Source organism: Leuciscus leuciscus (assembly GCF_965113295.1).
Source record: "Leuciscus leuciscus genome assembly, chromosome: 9".
Classification (NCBI taxonomy): domain Eukaryota; kingdom Metazoa; phylum Chordata; class Actinopteri; order Cypriniformes; family Leuciscidae; genus Leuciscus; species Leuciscus leuciscus.
Window position 1 is genome coordinate 17972565 of NC_138733.1, and position 17761 is coordinate 17990325.

At 37.1% G+C, this 17761-nt stretch overlaps 2 protein-coding genes across 3 annotated transcripts in view; both read left to right on the forward strand.

Annotated features, from left to right (window-relative positions):
* The window catches only part of alcamb (activated leukocyte cell adhesion molecule b), a 24534-nt gene extending 23939 nt beyond the window's left edge, over positions 1–595 (forward strand). For both annotated transcript variants that reach the window (XM_082179798.1, XM_082179799.1), the window contains exon 16: positions 1–595. This exon is cut by the window's left edge and continues 603 nt beyond it. The gene's annotated coding sequence lies outside the window, so the exon portion shown is untranslated.
* A 2137-nt stretch (positions 596–2732) lies between these two features.
* Positions 2733–16518, forward strand: dyrk1ab (dual-specificity tyrosine-(Y)-phosphorylation regulated kinase 1A, b). Its single transcript, XM_082178754.1, has 11 exons — positions 2733–3459; positions 8684–8880; positions 9125–9217; positions 10189–10377; positions 10593–10740; positions 10842–11128; positions 11238–11384; positions 12078–12218; positions 12341–12644; positions 12756–12880; positions 12979–16518. The coding sequence occupies exons 2-11, from the start codon at positions 8761–8763 to the stop codon at positions 13570–13572; spliced, it is 2148 nt and encodes a 715-aa protein (XP_082034880.1). The 5' UTR covers positions 2733–3459; positions 8684–8760; the 3' UTR covers positions 13573–16518.
* The last annotated feature ends 1243 nt before the right edge of the window (positions 16519–17761 follow it).

A 17761-nucleotide genomic window follows, 5' to 3' on the forward strand; every position in this document is an offset into this window, starting at 1 on the left:
TAAAATGTCTACACCGGACAAATTACATATTGTGATTTCAGAAGTAAGCAGATGCAGGGACCAATGCTTGTTTGTTAATGAAAACCATGCCTTTTGCTTAAATTGTTTAGCATACCGTTTTCAATAACTGAAGACCATGTTAATTTAGAATCTTATTCAGATCTCAATGTATATTTACACTCCCTTTTTTCTCAGATTATCACCCGTTTCGTGTGTTCTTTGTTTCATTGTTTTGTGGCAGAATTGTATGTGATCTGGTTTAAGAATTACTTGTAAATATGGTAAACTTTTTTTTTTTCTATGTTCTATTTATATTGTTAAGGTTTAGCTAAATGCCAGTGTTTGACATTATGGTAGCTAGTTTTAGTAAATTTGTTGAATGGTACAGTACAATTGATGGTATTTACTTGCAGCCTTTAAAACTGTGAAAATCTTTCAGTTTGCATAGTGGTGTTGCTGTATTCCCACAGTTCAGTGCTTATTCTGTGCATTTAATCCATCAAACCAAAGAGGTTGAATGTGGTCATGCAAGTATTGTACATACTGAACATTGTTTTGTACTCCTAGTTCAAATAAAGTGTACATTTTTAGGAAAGTGTTAGTTTATTCTTTGCTGTGTTGTATGCTCACTGTTCAAAAGTTTGGGGTCTGAAAGGGGTCCTTTTTTTGTTTTTGAAAAGTCACCATTTATTTGATCAAAAATACAGTAAAACTAATATTGTGAAATATTACAATTTAAATGAACTTTTCTTTCAATATAAACTGCAAAAAAAGAAACGTCCCTCAGGATACTGTATTTTAAAGATAATTGAGTAAAATCCAAATAAGCTTTACAGATAGATCTTTATTGGAAAGTGTTTAAACAATATTTTCATAATTGTTCAATGAACAATAAGCAATTATTGCACATGCATGTAGAACAGTCCTTAAGACACTAACAGTTTACAGATGTAGACAATTAAGTTCACAGTTATAACTTTGAGGACACTAAAGAGATCTTTATACTGAAAAAATGATATAGGGTCCCTGATCGCCTGCATGTGTGAACATGCCATAGTCCTGCTGCAGGGAGGCATGAAGACTGCAGATGCGACCAGAGAAATAAACTGCAATGTCCGTAAAGTAAGACACTTAAGGAAGGAAATCATCCTTGCTGTGGCAAACCACATGTTATATGTCCCCCCAGATGTGTCCGAGAACTTACACGTGACTTGGTGGAAGAGTGACATCTCACAGCAAGAACTGACTGATTTGGTAGCACCGTCCTTTGTTCAAAGAGTCGTTATTCAATTTCTGTTTGCAAATGTCTTTAAAATGTATTCATTTTATGTCTCAGTTGTTGAATCTTTATGTTCATACAAATATTTACACATGTTAAGAAATTTGCGTGTCACACATTGGTGTCACATGATCCTTCAGAAACCATTCTAATAGAAACATTTCTTATTATCAATGATGAAAACAGTTATATTTTTTATATTTTTGTAGAAACTGTGGTATATTTTTCTCAGGATTCTTTAATAATTATTTAGGATTAATTTCTTTCAAAATCATAATAATAAAAACATTCTGGCCCCAAATTTTGTTTGTAATTGTTATCTCTACAAAGGTTATTTTCGTATATTTCATATATAATATATTGGTTTTTTAGCTTAAGAGAAACTGATAGCACATTAATTTGACAAATGTTTGACTAGTTATATCAGAATCTCAATATTTGTAGCAATAGATGACGACTGCTCAGTTGTAGCACATTACAACAACATTCCCATAAACACCACGTAACTGGGTCATCATGGATGTTGCAAACCATGTCCAAAATATTCCATATTTCTTTAGTAAAATGACAGACCAAAATTATCATTGATGGAGATATATTTGATTACTTTTAAAATGAATTGTTGGGGAACCCTGCTCCATGGACTTTGGACTTTTTCTTTGTTTCATAAGGTAAATTGGAGAATGGTGTAGCCTAATGTATTCAAATGGTTAGCACCTGTTAAGTCTCCCCCAACAGTTTTTATTTCTCAGTGCAGCTGTTGCTGTCCATGGTGCTGTAATAGGCAAAATATTCATATATTGCAACTGCAATCAGATGTGATAAGAACAAACTCACCATTAAAATTACATCACAATCCATGCATCATTTTTTTTCTTTCCTCGGGACAATCAAATGGCTGTAAAAATGACAAGTCTGACAAGTCTCAAGTGATAAGCACAAAATGAATCACACAGACCCAAGAGACACTGCTAAGTAAAATGTGCATAAAGTTTTAATAAATAATAAACTTTCAACATCATACACCTTGACAAAACATAATGAGAATCAGGATAAACTTGCAATGTCCTCTGATGTTTTAGAATGTTACTGATCCTAAGCTTTGTATCAATTGTTATATATGTATTTTTTTTTATTATTTTTTTTTTACTTATAGTATGTTTTACATAAAATAAACAGGTGTTTAAAGCTGCATCATTATTGTGTAAACATAACACTTTGCTTAATGTAGAGGCTAGTTGATTCTGAACAAATTGTGTAAGCTGTCAATAAAGCGCAAAATAAAAAAGCAGCCCCATGTGGCATAAAATTGCTCAGCGTTTTGAAAAATGATTTTCTGTGTAAAGGTTTTATGACAGGTTTACTTGATTGACACATTGCGTGCAGCAACCTTTACTGTCTGCTTCCCCCTTACGAATCGTCATTTGAACATCCGGGTACTCGGTTGCTTGATTGACAGTTGCCATAGCAACATCCCAGGCTGTCGCCATTTTGTCAGTTGCTTTTTTAATCTTTCAAATGTTTTCGCTTCCCGCCGGAATAATGCAGTCACGCGCTCGTAACAGTGGCGATTTTGGAAAGGCTTCGCCAACCGCGTCGGACTGAAAACGACACCTGGACAAAGAATCGGAATGTCAGGAATATATTTAGTGGGCTAGTCGTCCGTGTCTCGGGTCCGCCGGGCCGGTCCGCTGCGCAGGTTTGGAACGCGCGCCATTTTGTGAAAACTGACAGAAAAGCTTAACGTTTTTTTGTTCACATTTTTTATGCAGCTGTTTCTATAATATCTGCACGTCGTTGTTTTTAGTGATTAAGTTTGCTTTTGAAAACAATAACTTTGCGCCTCCACCTCGCCAGAAGCGAATAATCTTGAATGTGCGTTTCCGACGCTAGCTAGTTAGCTGCGTTCGTTAAAGTCACTGAGAAAGAGCGCTAACTAGCCGCTAGCCTTCACTTCACCACCTATAAACCATGATAAATACACACATGAAGACTGACACAGGCAAAACTGAACCGGAAAGACGCTGTTTTATCTGCCAATTAAAATAAAAAGCATTTAGCCCCGTCTGGCTCAGTAACGTTACATTAGGGGTGTCTCATCGGAAGCAGCGTAGAGAAACTGGATCAGTCGCTTCACTTTACTGGATCTGGGACTTTAAATGAAGATCACACCATCAAAGGTGAGTCTTTGACATTTGTAGAGGTCTAAATGAAACATAGGGGGTGTGTAGGTTTGTTTACAAATCGCTTGTTTGGTAAGTTAGAAGCTACAGGCTAGTTTGATTTGGCCTAGATGGCTAGCCGATTAAGAACGTCCCTTACGTTAGTTAGCGATCTTTTTTGATACACCAAATAGTTTATCCGATCATCTCCGCCTGATTTTACACTCCCCAAGCCTCAGTCGTGAGCATTTGTACTGTTTTTTGGACAGTCTGCTAGTCGTTTAACGGGTAAAGTTAACGTTAACCCCCGTGCAGATCCGCTAGGTTAGACTGCAGGGGCAAATGTGGTTTGCTCAGCCTAACGATTTTATATACCAGCAGAAAGTCGGCCAGCTGGTCATTACAAAAGTGTATCATCACATCAGTCTAATGGGAGTGTTTGACTGGTAACTGTGGTAGTGATGATGATGATGATGATGATGATGAAGCCCCATGACTAGCGTGTTGTCAGTTAGCCATCAGGCTGGTTTCCTGTCGGGGGAGGGGGGCTGACATTAGCCTGCGATGTGATGCCTAACCATAGTTATCCAGCAAACATTGCTCAGTCATGTAGTACGGGTTTAGAATTTGCGTGACGATGGAGGCGTTAAACGAGTCCGATCGCCCCCGATGAATGGCTAAGCCAGCTAGACAGGTAAGGTCCGCTTTACCTGTCACTGTCAATCAGTTGAACTCTGGTTAGTTTGCTTGGCGAGCTGAGTATTAAAGGGTTTATATCAAGTTATTTATGGTTAATGTGGAGGAATTGATGGCACGCTACTCAGATTTGCATTTGTCAGTCTAGGTAACGTTAAAGCTTTCAGAAGGATGCTTTCGCCTTTGCGTGATGAACAATGATCTCTGACCAGGTAAATACAAGGCAGGCTGTAAGATTTGCCCTCTCTGTCACCTGAAGGTTCAGCTTTAGCACTGTTATACTTGTAGTCCTAATAAAAGTACAGTTGGTTCAGATATGAATGTAATATATACACACAGAGATGTCCCTTAAATAAGGTCATGGTTGGTTGCGTCTGTTTCCCTGAGGTAAACTTTATTCTGAAAGTTCATAGGTAGATCTATGTCAGATGCCATCTTTTTTGTCCATCACTTCCTCCCACAAATGTGATTGACAGTGGCCTCAGTTATAACAGAGGCTTTTGTGCTTATTTTTAGGGATGCACAGATTTATACATTTTTTATAGCCAATACCAATTTTAACAAACTAGTTGCCGATTTTAAATGCCGATATTTGTTACTTGCTCTCTTATATGAACTTTTGTCATTAAAATAGATTAGTGTTCTCATCATGTTTTAAATGAGCAAAGTTCAAAAATGTATGCATTAAGGTATATGAGAGAGTTTTATTGCTGCATCATCAAATAATTTCTATTGATCCATTTAACATTCAACAGGCCAACATAAATACAACACAACAAAGATACACGTGAAATAAACTGTGCTTTTCAGGGAAGTTAGGTCTAGCAGTAGTTTTCAGGCACAGAAATAAAGTAATCAAAGTAAAATAACATTGCATATTCTTTACTGTATGAATTAAAATATACTGTGGTACACAAGTATATCATTTCTCAACTGTTTATGTTCATGTTAAACCTAACGTCTGTTTACAAGGATACTCGCCAAGACGTGCACTTTTTTGTGAATTAGAAAAAGCGAAAGAGAACTCAATTTATTATTTGCATGCTGTCTGAGACGCGACTTTGTGGCTTTTTAAAAATAAAACTAGAATTGAATTCTCTTTCTCTTCTTGCACTTGAATATTTAAATTCGCAAAACTTCAAAACGTGTAAAGGATAAACTTTACTGAAGATGCAGCACTAGACTGATCAGGACAGTGACCGTTCCGTCAACTGTCCCGAGCGTCATTCTCGCTGGCCTTATTTTCAAAGCCGTCCTTATTTTCAAGCCCTGCTGTATTTTGTACAGATTTCATTTTGTTTTGGGAAGTAGGCTATTTAATTATTTTACCCATAATCCAAAACAATTCAATCCAAAACATTGGATTATGCAACAGACATGATACAACTCAGTACCTTCACACAATTAATAAATAAACAATTGGTTTGTTATATCAGCTTTTTTCATGCTAGTTGATATGCCAATAGTTTTAAATTGATCAGAAATTGGCTGATAAATATCAGCAGCCGATAAATCGGTGCATCTCTGCTTATTTCAGTCACACTATAAGATTATGTGTGAATTTTGCTACATATGATATGCAGAAATAGGCCTACATGCACAAAAGGACCAGGATCCATACTGTCGCTCATTTGTTTTCTTCTTATACTCCATGGACATTCCCATATCCCCTTTCCTCCCATTTTATTTGAATTGTTTTTGAGTTGTATTGGTGCTGAAATCCAGCTAATCTGCTGGAGTGTCATTTGAGAGCTTCTGTTGTGATTAGCTGTTTAGAAATGTATTTAGAGCATTTAGATTAATTATGATCTTACTTTAACTTTTAATGGGAGAATTGGAAGAAAGTTTTTACTTTTTGAACGCCTTCAGGTATCCTTGGTTAAATTAGGCAAAGTTTAGTTAGAAGTTTAGAAAATGTAGGCTTACTGGTAGAAGTAGGAATTTAATGTGTCCAAGTTTAAAAAACAGCACTACATGCCCAGTATTGATTGGAGTAATATTTTCTTTAATATGTTTTGTCCTTTTATTGCTATTTTTATTTTTTTTTGTATCCAAGTTTATTTGCAGCCCTTATATCCATGCAGTACTCTTAAGGAAACGATTAAATGTGTTGGATAAGTTAGTTAACACTTATTGCAATGAAAGAAAACGTTTTACAGTTATTAAAGATTAAATTAAATAATAAATGATAATGCATTCAGGTTAGCAGTTTGATTTTGTTTTGAAGCAGAAACTATTGTGCAATTATGCACCTCTTACTGTATTCATCCCTGTGGTATTTGTTCATTTCAGTATTCATATATCTAATGGTTAAAGTTGACTATTGCATGGCTAGATTAAGTCACTTTAACACTTTAACATAGTTTGAAGTGGAATATCTAGAAAGTAAGCAGAAACCAACTGCTTTTCTCGGTTGCTTAGTCATAACTTGGGTGAAGTTCGTCTTTGTTTACTGCACTTTTTTTGTTTTTGTTCATGTGCTCCATGCCAAATATTAAGAGGAATAATGTTTTTGAAAATATAGCACATATGTTTGCAATTTGAGAAGGAAGGTGTCAGTGGCTATCATGAAAGCCATTAAAGTACAGGGAGCTGGCCAGTACTGGCTAAAGTAAGGGCCAGTTATGTTGATACAGAGGTTTATTATTGATTGGAAAATGTTTGATTTAAAGCCATAACTGTTCTTGGTTCTTTTTGCATGTGCATTCAGCATTTGTTCAGTTCAATTCAGTTTGGCATTGTTGAGAGATGGTAATTTAGTGATCACATTTCCCCACTGTACAGTAGTCAAAGGAATTTGCTGTATGATGTTTACCCGGGCATGTCATAGGATAAAATGACTTAAAAACGATGAATTATATGAGTTTTGGATTAGATGTCAAAAGCTCATGCGAATGATTTTATTTATATTTATTTATTACAAATCACATTACAAGTTTGTTGTTAAAAAGTAAATAAAACTTAATTAGTCCTACTTAATTTAATTTATTTATGTTTTACTTGATTCCATCCCTTAAAACAGGATAATCACAGATCAGTAAACAGTAAAGTTGAGTGACATGCAGAATAGTGAAATGCACTGCTGAGGGTCATGTTGAATGTTTATATTTGCAAAGGCTTGTTGACATTATGTATGTTATCAACTTCACAATTATAATACAGGCCTATATATTCTCACAAAAATTGTTGCATTTATTCTTTGAATTGTAAAGGCAGCTTATAAATCACACAGAAACAGCACTAGATATAGCCTACATTTAGAGGGACTTACATAGTGCAAAATCTAATGTTGTTTCTGTTTGTATTATGACTATGACATACATCAGTATTCTCTTGTTGAATTGCATGCAGTCCTTGATACCATGAATCATCAAGCCTATATTGAGAAATGTGCCATAGCAGAACAGCTATATATATATATATATATATATATATATATATATATATATATATGAAGCATCTGCATAAAATTTTACTGTATTTTTAATTATAGAATACATTTTAAATATTTATATTAGCAAATGTAAAATGTGCTGTGAAATATGTATTATTATTTCATAGGCTTTTGGCTTGAAAATCTTTTGAAATGGTTGTGTTTTAGGCTGTAGAAGTGTTTCCATCCTCTGATATTTTGTGGATCACATGAATTCTTTGCCCTGCCTTAGTTAGGTCAGCTGAATCATTCTCTGCTCCTACACCATGAGTGGGGTCTGAGCTGCTATTTTGCTGTCAGGCTCCAATGTGGTGGATGCTTCATCTAAGTGTGCCAAAGTTCAATTTTATTTCTTCTTTATTTCTTGTTTTCTTATTGGAAAATGGGAGCAGCTCTGCCCTGGCAACAAAAGTAGGCTATTTGCATACTCTTCTGTGATTGGCTTGAACATTGATGGGCTTGCCAAATCACACTGTATCTTCTTGGTGATAGGCTATGCTAATTAGGTGCTGTTGCTGGGATTCTGAATAGTGGTGGGATTCTGTGTGGCTGTGGTGCATTGTGTTGCCTGGCAAGAGATGCTGATATATGAGCAAGCTCCTTATAATTATCACAATTTACAGCTAAAAGAGGACTGATTTCTGACCAATTTTTGCTCTTGACATGAAATTTGCACTGTACACTTTTCTATTTTTATTTAGAAATTGAGAAGAGAACTGTTGTATTTTTCTTTTCTTTACAGCTATATTAATAGATTCTATGTATTTTTGCTCTCTTTTTTTTATTTAATTTTATTGCTAGTGCCTTCATTTTTCTGGCATTTGCACTTAATAGGGTATATTTTGCTATATTCTGATAAATAACATTACATAAATTCACACATTTTTGTACATAAATATATATGATTTCTATCCTGTTTTGTGTTAGTTCTAGTGCTATAAGCCTGTGCTTCACTTTGGTTACATAAAAATCTCAGGGATGGGTTTGCTCTCCTAAAACAGAGAAAAAAAGGATACTCTTATTAACCTGAAAGAGGTTTGCAATTCAAAGGATCACAGGGAGAGAGGAGAATTTTGTTCTAACACACACTAATTTAGCTTAAATTTCCTCCAGGGGGAGAGACCTCAGCATGCAAACCCTCGTCTGTCCGGCTTGCACCCTCTCTTTCTTTCCATGCTGCTGGTCTTCAGATGGCTGCTCCCATGCCTCATTCGCACCAGCAGTACAGTGACTGTCACCAGCAGAGTACAGACCAGTCTGTCGCTGTACTGCCATACAGTGATCAGACACAAGCACTCACTGCCAGCCAGGTACTGAATGCTCCACTTTTGTTTATTCACTTAGTTTTTTTTTTTTTTTTGCTTAAACATGCAAATCTGAATAAACATGGATGGAATATGCTCAATTATTGCACTTTGTAAAATTAATTCTTACTATTACATTTCACCTTGTTTATGGATTACTTTTCCTTGTTGACAAAAGTAGTTGGATTTGTTGAGAAATAATAAATATCACATATTAAATCTTTGTGTTGCCGCTTTTTTTTTATTGCAGAGGCACATGCCCCAGTGCTTTCGTGACCCCACTTTAGCTCCTTTGAGGAAGCTCTCCATAGACCTGATCAAAACCTACAAACACATCAATGAGGTGAAGTTTCTTAATTTTAATCCTATTTCTGTGTTTTGCCAGATTACTGTCCTTGTAGTAGTAAAGCACCAAATAAAGATGAAAGGTAGTAATAAAGAACACAATTAGAATACTGTATGTTTGGGCTGCACAATTAATTGAATTTCTAATCGAGATTACGATTACGTGATCGTTCAAAGTCGTGATTACAGAAAAAACATCCACTTACATTATTCTGCGTGCTTAAGAGGTGTCTAGAGCATGTTACTTTGTGAGAGGCGAATCACAACTACTTTAGAGTACCTAGCACAATAGGTACTACCAGTCACATGCGAAACGCCAGCACCTGCCATTTTTAAAAAGCCGTGTACACAGCCTAAATATTTATTCCACAAACTAACTCTATGAACATGGAAAACAGTGATAGACGCGATCACTTCAGAGTTCCTACTGGCAGTGCGAATACAACCAGGAAAACGGCCCTAGGGGAACATTAGTTCTCGGCGAACCACCCTGGTGGCTAGTTCCTGTAACTACGTTTCTAGGTCTACACCGGTGCGAAAGCCCATATTAAACCATGCATATTATTTTTACTTTAAGAAACCAAACCAATATATATAGTTGACATTTGAGACTTAATGCTATAGAAAAGCAATACAAGTTTTTCAGGAAGAGTGTTTTCAGCTTGTTTTTTATTTTATTTTATAAAAATATGGCATGCAATTGCTTCAGACATTGGTATAAAGTTTTTCAAAACATCATTCAGTGTAAATTGTGATAATAGTAATTAATAGGCCTAATCGCAATTACAATTTCAAGAGAATAATCAACAATTATGATTTTTGTCATAATCGTGCAGCCCTACTATATGTGAAGGTATCTATGAAAAGTCTTTTAGGAAGTTCTCAGACTAAATAATAAAGTTATGAGCACAACTATGCTTACGTATTTGAGACTGATGCTGTGAAACTTGCTTTCACTCCTTTGTATAGGTGTATTATGCAAAAAAGAAACGACGGCATCAACAGGGTCAAGGTGAGGACTCCAGCCACAAGAAAGAAAGAAAAGTCTTTAATGATGGCTATGATGATGAGAACTACGACTACGTTGTCAAGAATGGGGAAAAATGGATGGACCGCTATGAAATTGACTCTTTAATTGGAAAAGGGTCATTTGGACAGGTATGATGTTTTTAAGTCTCTTCAGATTTATTTTGGCAAGGAAAATAATAGCAAAAAATATCAACTTTTGCCATGATGAAACATGCTAAATTATTGTTTTGGACCTTTAAAGCAAAATCCATATGTAACTGAGTTTTCAGAGTAGTTTAGATATTTTATAAGTGAACGAAACTTAAAATGATTGTCCTATGAAAGTAATTGACACATGATTTTAGGTTGTAAAAGCTTATGACCGAGCTGAGCAAGAGTGGGTAGCAATTAAGATCATCAAGAACAAGAAGGCCTTTCTGAATCAAGCTCAAATTGAAGTGCGGCTTCTCGAGCTAATGAACAAACATGACACAGAGATGAAATACTATATAGGTAAGTTGTAACTGTTCAATTCTTTGATTTATTTTCAAAGTCTTTACACACACGGTGCATTACTTCAATTCAAAATCTAATGTTGTTGTTTTTTTTCTCAGTACACTTGAAACGGCACTTCATGTTCCGGAATCATCTTTGCTTAGTATTTGAAATGTTGTCATACAACCTGTATGACTTGTTACGAAATACGAACTTCAGAGGTGTCTCTTTGAATCTGACACGGAAGTTTGCCCAGCAATTGTGTACAGCACTTCTGTTTCTTGCTACACCTGAGCTCAGCATCATCCACTGTGACCTAAAGCCAGAGAACATCCTGCTTTGTAACCCCAAGAGAAGTGCCATCAAAATAGTGGACTTTGGGAGCTCCTGCCAACTGGGACAAAGGGTATTGTGAACCACCTTGTTTATTGCTTGTGTGAAGAATGTTAAAAATGACTGTGTGGTGATCGTCACAGTATGCTTAATTTAATTTTGTATTCCTCCTCCCACATCAGATATATCAGTACATCCAGAGTCGATTCTACCGCTCCCCTGAAGTGTTATTAGGAATGCCATATGACCTGGCCATTGATATGTGGTCTCTGGGATGTATTCTGGTGGAAATGCATACAGGAGAACCTCTCTTTAGTGGAGCAAATGAGGTAAGGAGCTATATGAAATTGTATTGATTATTAATGATGATGATTATTATTACTAATGTACTTCCATAACATTCCATTCCCCGTATCCTTAAACACCATGAATCTAAAGGTTTAGGATGACAACTACATTTAAATGTGTTAAATTTGAACACATTTGAATTGAATCCCCTAAATCTGTGATTCTCAATCTTTTAGACTCAAAAGTAATTTTTTACTCGATTTCTACCTGATAAAATATTTTAGAGCTTTGCATATCTTGCATAAAAAATGTATGTTAATAAAATATATAAAATGCCTGAGTTATAAGACTTGATTAATTTGTATGACTTTACCAGAATCACACTTTTATAATTCTTCAAATTATGCTTATTTGTAATTCGCTTTGGATAAAAGCGTCTGCTTAATGATTAAATAAGGCTAATTAAAATAGGAATAATATCTTTAGTTGTTTAGGCTTATTTAAAGCTTGTTTTGTCTTCATTTGAAATTATTTTAAGTTATCTTGAGGCCCCGCTAGAGGTTTGCTTAGGCCTCCTCAGTTGAGATCCACTTAGGCTACTTCTTGTTTAATGTGTTACAGAATACGGGAATCACGCCATAGTTGATTGTGGATGATTCTACCTAATTACAATTTACTGTTATAGTAACAAATAGTCTGACAAAACTTATTTTTTTTAAATGAAACCCCAATAGGTGGACCAAATGAACAAAATTGTTGAAGTACTTGGGATCCCACCCAATCACATTATGGACCTAGCGCCAAAAGCCAGGAAGTTTTTTGAGAAGTTGTCAGATGGCACATGGAGTATTAAGAAGACCAAAGATGGAAAAAGGGTATGTGTTACTGATATTTTGAAGTGGAATCACTATCATGTGAAGTTTTATGCAGATTTTGTGTGAATGCTTGTTATTATTGTTGTAAGTTCTGTAATGTGTCTCTGCTTTTCTGTGAGCAGTACAAACCTCCGGCATCTCGAAAGCTCCATGCCATCTTGGGAGTGGAATGTGGTGGACCAGGCGGTCGTCGAGCGGGAGAATCCGGCCACGCAGTAGCTGACTACTTGAAGTTCAAGGACCTCATTCTCAGAATGCTAGACTATGACCCCAAGACGCGAATTCAGCCCTACTATGCCCTCCAGCACAGTTTCTTCAAGAAGACGACGGATGAAGGAACAAATACAAGCAGTAGTGTGTCAACAAGTCCTGCACTTGAGCAGTCGCAGTCATCAGGGACCACTTCTAGTACATCCTCAAGCTCAGGTTCTACTATGTTTTAATCTGTTCTGGATTCTGTCTAAACTCTTTATTGTAACTGACTTGATAGTGGTGTTTCTGGGTAAAGCTTAACACAGTTCCTTTGCTTTGCCTTAGGAGGATCGTCTGGAACAAGCACCAGTGGCAGAGCAAGATCCGATCCAACTCACCACCATCGGCACAGCGGCGGGCATTTCGGCACAGCCATGCCAGCCATAGACTGTGACAACCTTTGCCCTCAGGTGAGCCCCCTTGGCTTATCTTGTCAAGTAGTTAAAGGAATTCAAAGTTTGGCCTTCAAGATTGACTTTTTTTTTTCTGATTTACCTTGTGTGTGCAGGCGAGACAGCCTTATCATCCACCAGTAGTATGGCCTGGAATCGTAGGACCAGAACCTGTCACTGTAGAGACTCATCCAGTCCAGGAAACCACTTTTCATGTGCCTCCCCAGCATCCCAAGGCATTGCACCCCCATCACCATCATCACCACCACCACGGACAAGTCATAGCAACGCGACCACGGCCGCGACTCTACAACTCGCCCACTAACAGCGCCTCCACCCAGGATTCCATGGAGGTGGTGCACGGTCATCTGTCCATGACATCCCTGTCTTCCTCTGCATCCTCTTCCTCCACATCTTCCTCTTCCACAGGAAACCAAGGCAACCAGGCTTACCAGCTTCGCCACATTCCTGTCAACACCCTGGACTTTAGCCAAAACGGAAGTTTGAGTATGAGTATGGGTTTGGGTGCCTTCTCAAATCCTCGCCAAGAGACTGGTATGGCTGGACATCCCACGTACCCTGTTGCCACGAACACAGGAACTGGTCACTTTATAGCAGAGGGACACCTGGGCATGAGACAAGGCATTGATAGGGAAGATTCTCCAATGACTGGAGTCTGTGTTCAGCAGAGCTCGATGGCCAGCTCGTGACTTTAGCTGAAATGGGTTTGTTTTTCTGTGTGAATTTTGTTTATTTTGTTTTGTTTTTTCTTTTCTTCCTTTTTTTATGGTGGTGTTTTCATTTTCTCCTGTTTTTCAAAAGGTGCATAGAGAATAAAAGCTGCTCACTTCTGAGGGGAGATATCACTGAACCGCTACAAATTGAAGAGTATTTAAAAAAAGTATATATGTATTTCCATCCTTTTACGTTGTCGATTTCTAGATAAGTTAGTAATACTGCAAATAACCATAGTGAAACTGAGACATCGATTCACTCACCTGCATAAAGTACTTATTTACCATCTGTTACATTGGAAACTAGGAGATTTGATTTAATTTGTTCAATACAGTGAGCATTTCAGATCTGTGAGCTGTCGTACAGCTTTTTATATGTAAAGCAATGCAAAACATTTGTTTAGTTCAAACAAGTGAAACATTGGACATTATAATTTGGCTGGTCGTTCTTTTATTTACCCTTTAAGTGAAACTTCTCTAAAGAGCTGTGTGTTTAAACCTGTAGCGTGTCAAGGAAGCAGTACTTGCAGTGATATTTCGTGTTGTCGGTATCGTGTAACTCTTCGAGAGGGGGCACAAAGCTGCGGAGCTCCGGTGGCGAGCGCTGGCCTAGCGGCGGGGAGGAGCTGTTGTTAGGGCCCGAGACAGGCAGGTGCAGTACTCTTCAGGCCTAGAGTCCTCCAGACCGGGCGGCTTCGACTACGTACATCAACTGAGGAGTGACGGGGGGTGGGGTGGGGGGACAGATCCGGATCCAGATGGATCTGGGGCTGCTGTTGAGAACCCTTTGGCCTTATGACTTTTGGACCTTGACTGAAAAGGAGCTGGACTTTATCATTAAATAGAGATGATGGCTGTCCTCTATTTTTAACATTTAAAGAGTCCTTAATTGGTTAGGGAAGGTGAACGAGAGTGGTTATTCAGAGGCCTTTATTTAGCCAAGATTTCTCATTTAAGGGACTCCAAATTGCAGGGTCTTGTTCAAACGTCCCTTACATGACTTCCTAAAATTGCTGAAGTGGGATTTCACATAGAAAGGTATTCATTCCCATTAATTGTCTTTTATTACTTTTTCATATTTTAATTCCCGTCAAGCATGTGGTTCCCATTGAAAAACATCTGCATAAATTTGCCTCTTTGTGTTGAACACAGAAGACATGTAATGAGATTTATGTGACTGCCTTTTTTCTCCTCTTGAATTATGCTGTGAATTTTACACAAATTAGTTGTTCTTCTTTATTAGTGTCTTCTTTCTTTTTCTTTCTTTCTTTCTTTCTTTTGATATACCAAAGCAGTTGTTTTTTATAGCACTAGGTGTCTGTAAGAAATAATGTAGCAGTTCACCACTTCAGCCCAAGGTTCATCAACGTCCATTTTAGTCTGTATACTCTCTCAAACTGGAACTTTTGCTGAACCACTTTGTTTTAATGTTAACAAAAATACTGAAATTATATGGATAAACCTCCCCGATTTTCATTCTTTTTTCCTGTCAAGGGGAGGGAAAGGACTCTGACGGTTACTCTGCAGGCTACAGAGTAGCTGAGAGATCACAAATTATTCTGAGGAGAGAAAAGTGTTTTGTTTTGTATTTACCTGGTCTATCAGTCAGTGATGCTGCCTTTTATACCTAATTTGATGAACATGCTAATTTCTACCTTTTTAAATCTAAGTGGCTACTTAAATTTATTTATTCAGGCAGTCTACTGTAGCTACTGTGACCTCTGAGTCTGAGTTGAATTTGTTATCAAGTGATTGGTTTGATGCTTGCCTCAGATGTACAATTCAAAGGGAAACTAGGTGACGTGCTGCCACACTGACACTGGGCACATGCATGTTGTTCTGAAGAGGATAAATGTTTATAGTCACTTCAGTCATGTTAAGGATAGCTATGCTCACTCTGATTCTTATATTAGAGGTTGTGAGCCCCCCCAAGACCCCCACCTAGCTTCTCACTTTGCTCTCATTTCTTCAAAGAAACCTTGTTTGCTACTTCTCTCAATCTTGCAGTTCTTTACAGACAGTTGGACAATATCCTGCCAGAAAGTGTGTGTGCAGATTTTCCTTTCGCGAAGACATCACTTTCAGCCAGAGTCATGTTTGGTATATTTACAAATCTCGCAACGGCTAATGGTAATCGGAAAGAAGGTTTACCTGAATGTTAGCTGGATTTAAAAGTGTTTTTTATATATAAAAACATTTGAATGCAGTTTGATGACGTTGACAAAAACATTCCAAAAATCAAAATCTAAAAATTACAGAAACTTTTAAAGAGTGCACCTGTTTCAGCTGTTACTAAATGAGACCTGATTTAGCGCAGTTTTCATGAAATGCAGCCCCTTTTTAATAGTTGAAATAGAATTTATGTATATATTTATATTTTTTTAAATAAAGGAAGTATAGAACTCACTACATTGCTCCTGCTGGTATGTCAATTACATTGCCATGTTTTTGCTTACCTATTTAGTTTTTTTTTGGTTACCCTTCTTGTCTTACTCGGTCATTGGACCAAAATCGCTTTTAGTCAGAGGCATTTGACAGGACAACATTAAAGGTAGGGCTTATAACTTGTACCGAAAGAATCTTTCCACAGGGTATGACGCATGTATGTCCACACTTTTATAATGCTCATGGTTTTGCTAGGTCTGTTTCTTCCCTTTCTCTTAAATGCATTAAATGTCACTGGTTCACAAGATCATGGATTTTAATTCAACATTCTTCTGCCTTTTGATTTATTTTTATTTTTTCCAGATTTTCTTGACCCTTTTCATGCAACATGCACTATATAATTGAACAGCATGGGGAAAAAGGATAAGTGTCCACAGATTGTAAGATCTAGTCAAGACTTTGCTGTGTATATGAAAATGCCCTTTGTATTATATTCAAACAGTCTTATGTATGATATATAAAAAATAACTTAATTGACGCGCTCTTGGCTTTTTTCTTCATCAACCTGCTTGTTGCTTCAACACTACATACGTCTAATATAGAGGACTGCCTAAACGAGTAGTTCTGACGAGAACTATTTACATGCGTGTTAAAATAGTTGCTGTAGATTATCGAAGAACACATTTTTAAACTACATATAAATATGTTTACGACAAGTTCGACAGACATAATGGAATCAGCTTTAAAAGATAGTATATATCCCATTGTTTATGGGGCGGTATTTTCTCCATTGACTGCGCGGCTCGTTGGTCTAGGGGTATGATTCTCGCTTCGGGTGCGAGAGGTCCCGGGTTCAAATCCCGGACGAGCCCAAAATTTTCTATCAAGCATAAACTTACTTCGAAGTCACAGCGTTCAATATAAATGTCCCGTGTTGAATTCTGGATACAATACGCAGGGTTTAATTACTAAAGAAATGCAATATTTAATATGCAAGCAATGAGCAGTGTTTCTATTCTGTAGTTCAACTCTATTGCAGAGAACAAATTTTGTAATCTGTTCAACGCGGTAAATTGTGATTTTATGATAATATGTTTTAGCGTCTCTACGCGTGACATATTAGGTGTTTGAATAGCCTATTTGGCGTTAAGATTATATTAGTGAAGAGAATCCGGAATCGGTTCTTTTGAACAACTCGTTTCAAAGAATCGGTTCAGATTCAGCGATTCTTTACGCCATGACGTAGTTACGAAATCTCATGATCCATATTTAATGAGCCATTTGACAGCTCATTTGAAACAAAACTGGAGTATTCAGAAATGAGATATTCTAACGATGCGGCATTCTAGTTTTAGAGACCACTGATTTACCTCTAATTCAATATATGAATTAATAATAAATAATGTGTAATCATTGTAGTTATATCAACATTGTTCTCGATTGTCCCAAATTCATAACTAATATTTTATGTTGGGGGGGTGCTTGACGTTCAGCTCCCTCTCTCTTGACTTTAGAGGTGGAGCTTTACTGTAATCCCTTACTTATTAGGTTAAGATCTTAAGATCCACCCATTAGGTCCACAGAGGTGGAGCTGGACGTCATTTGGCTCTGCAGTGAGCAACACCACAACGTTGGGAATTTTATTGGGAATAAAAATGCCCGGTCTTTGCTGCCATCTACAGGATTCACGGCTTTAATGAGAGGATCCTGTCAGGTGGCATTCAACAGAATGATTTCGACTCTCTAATGAACTCCGGAAAAACTAAGCGAGTTGGTTTTT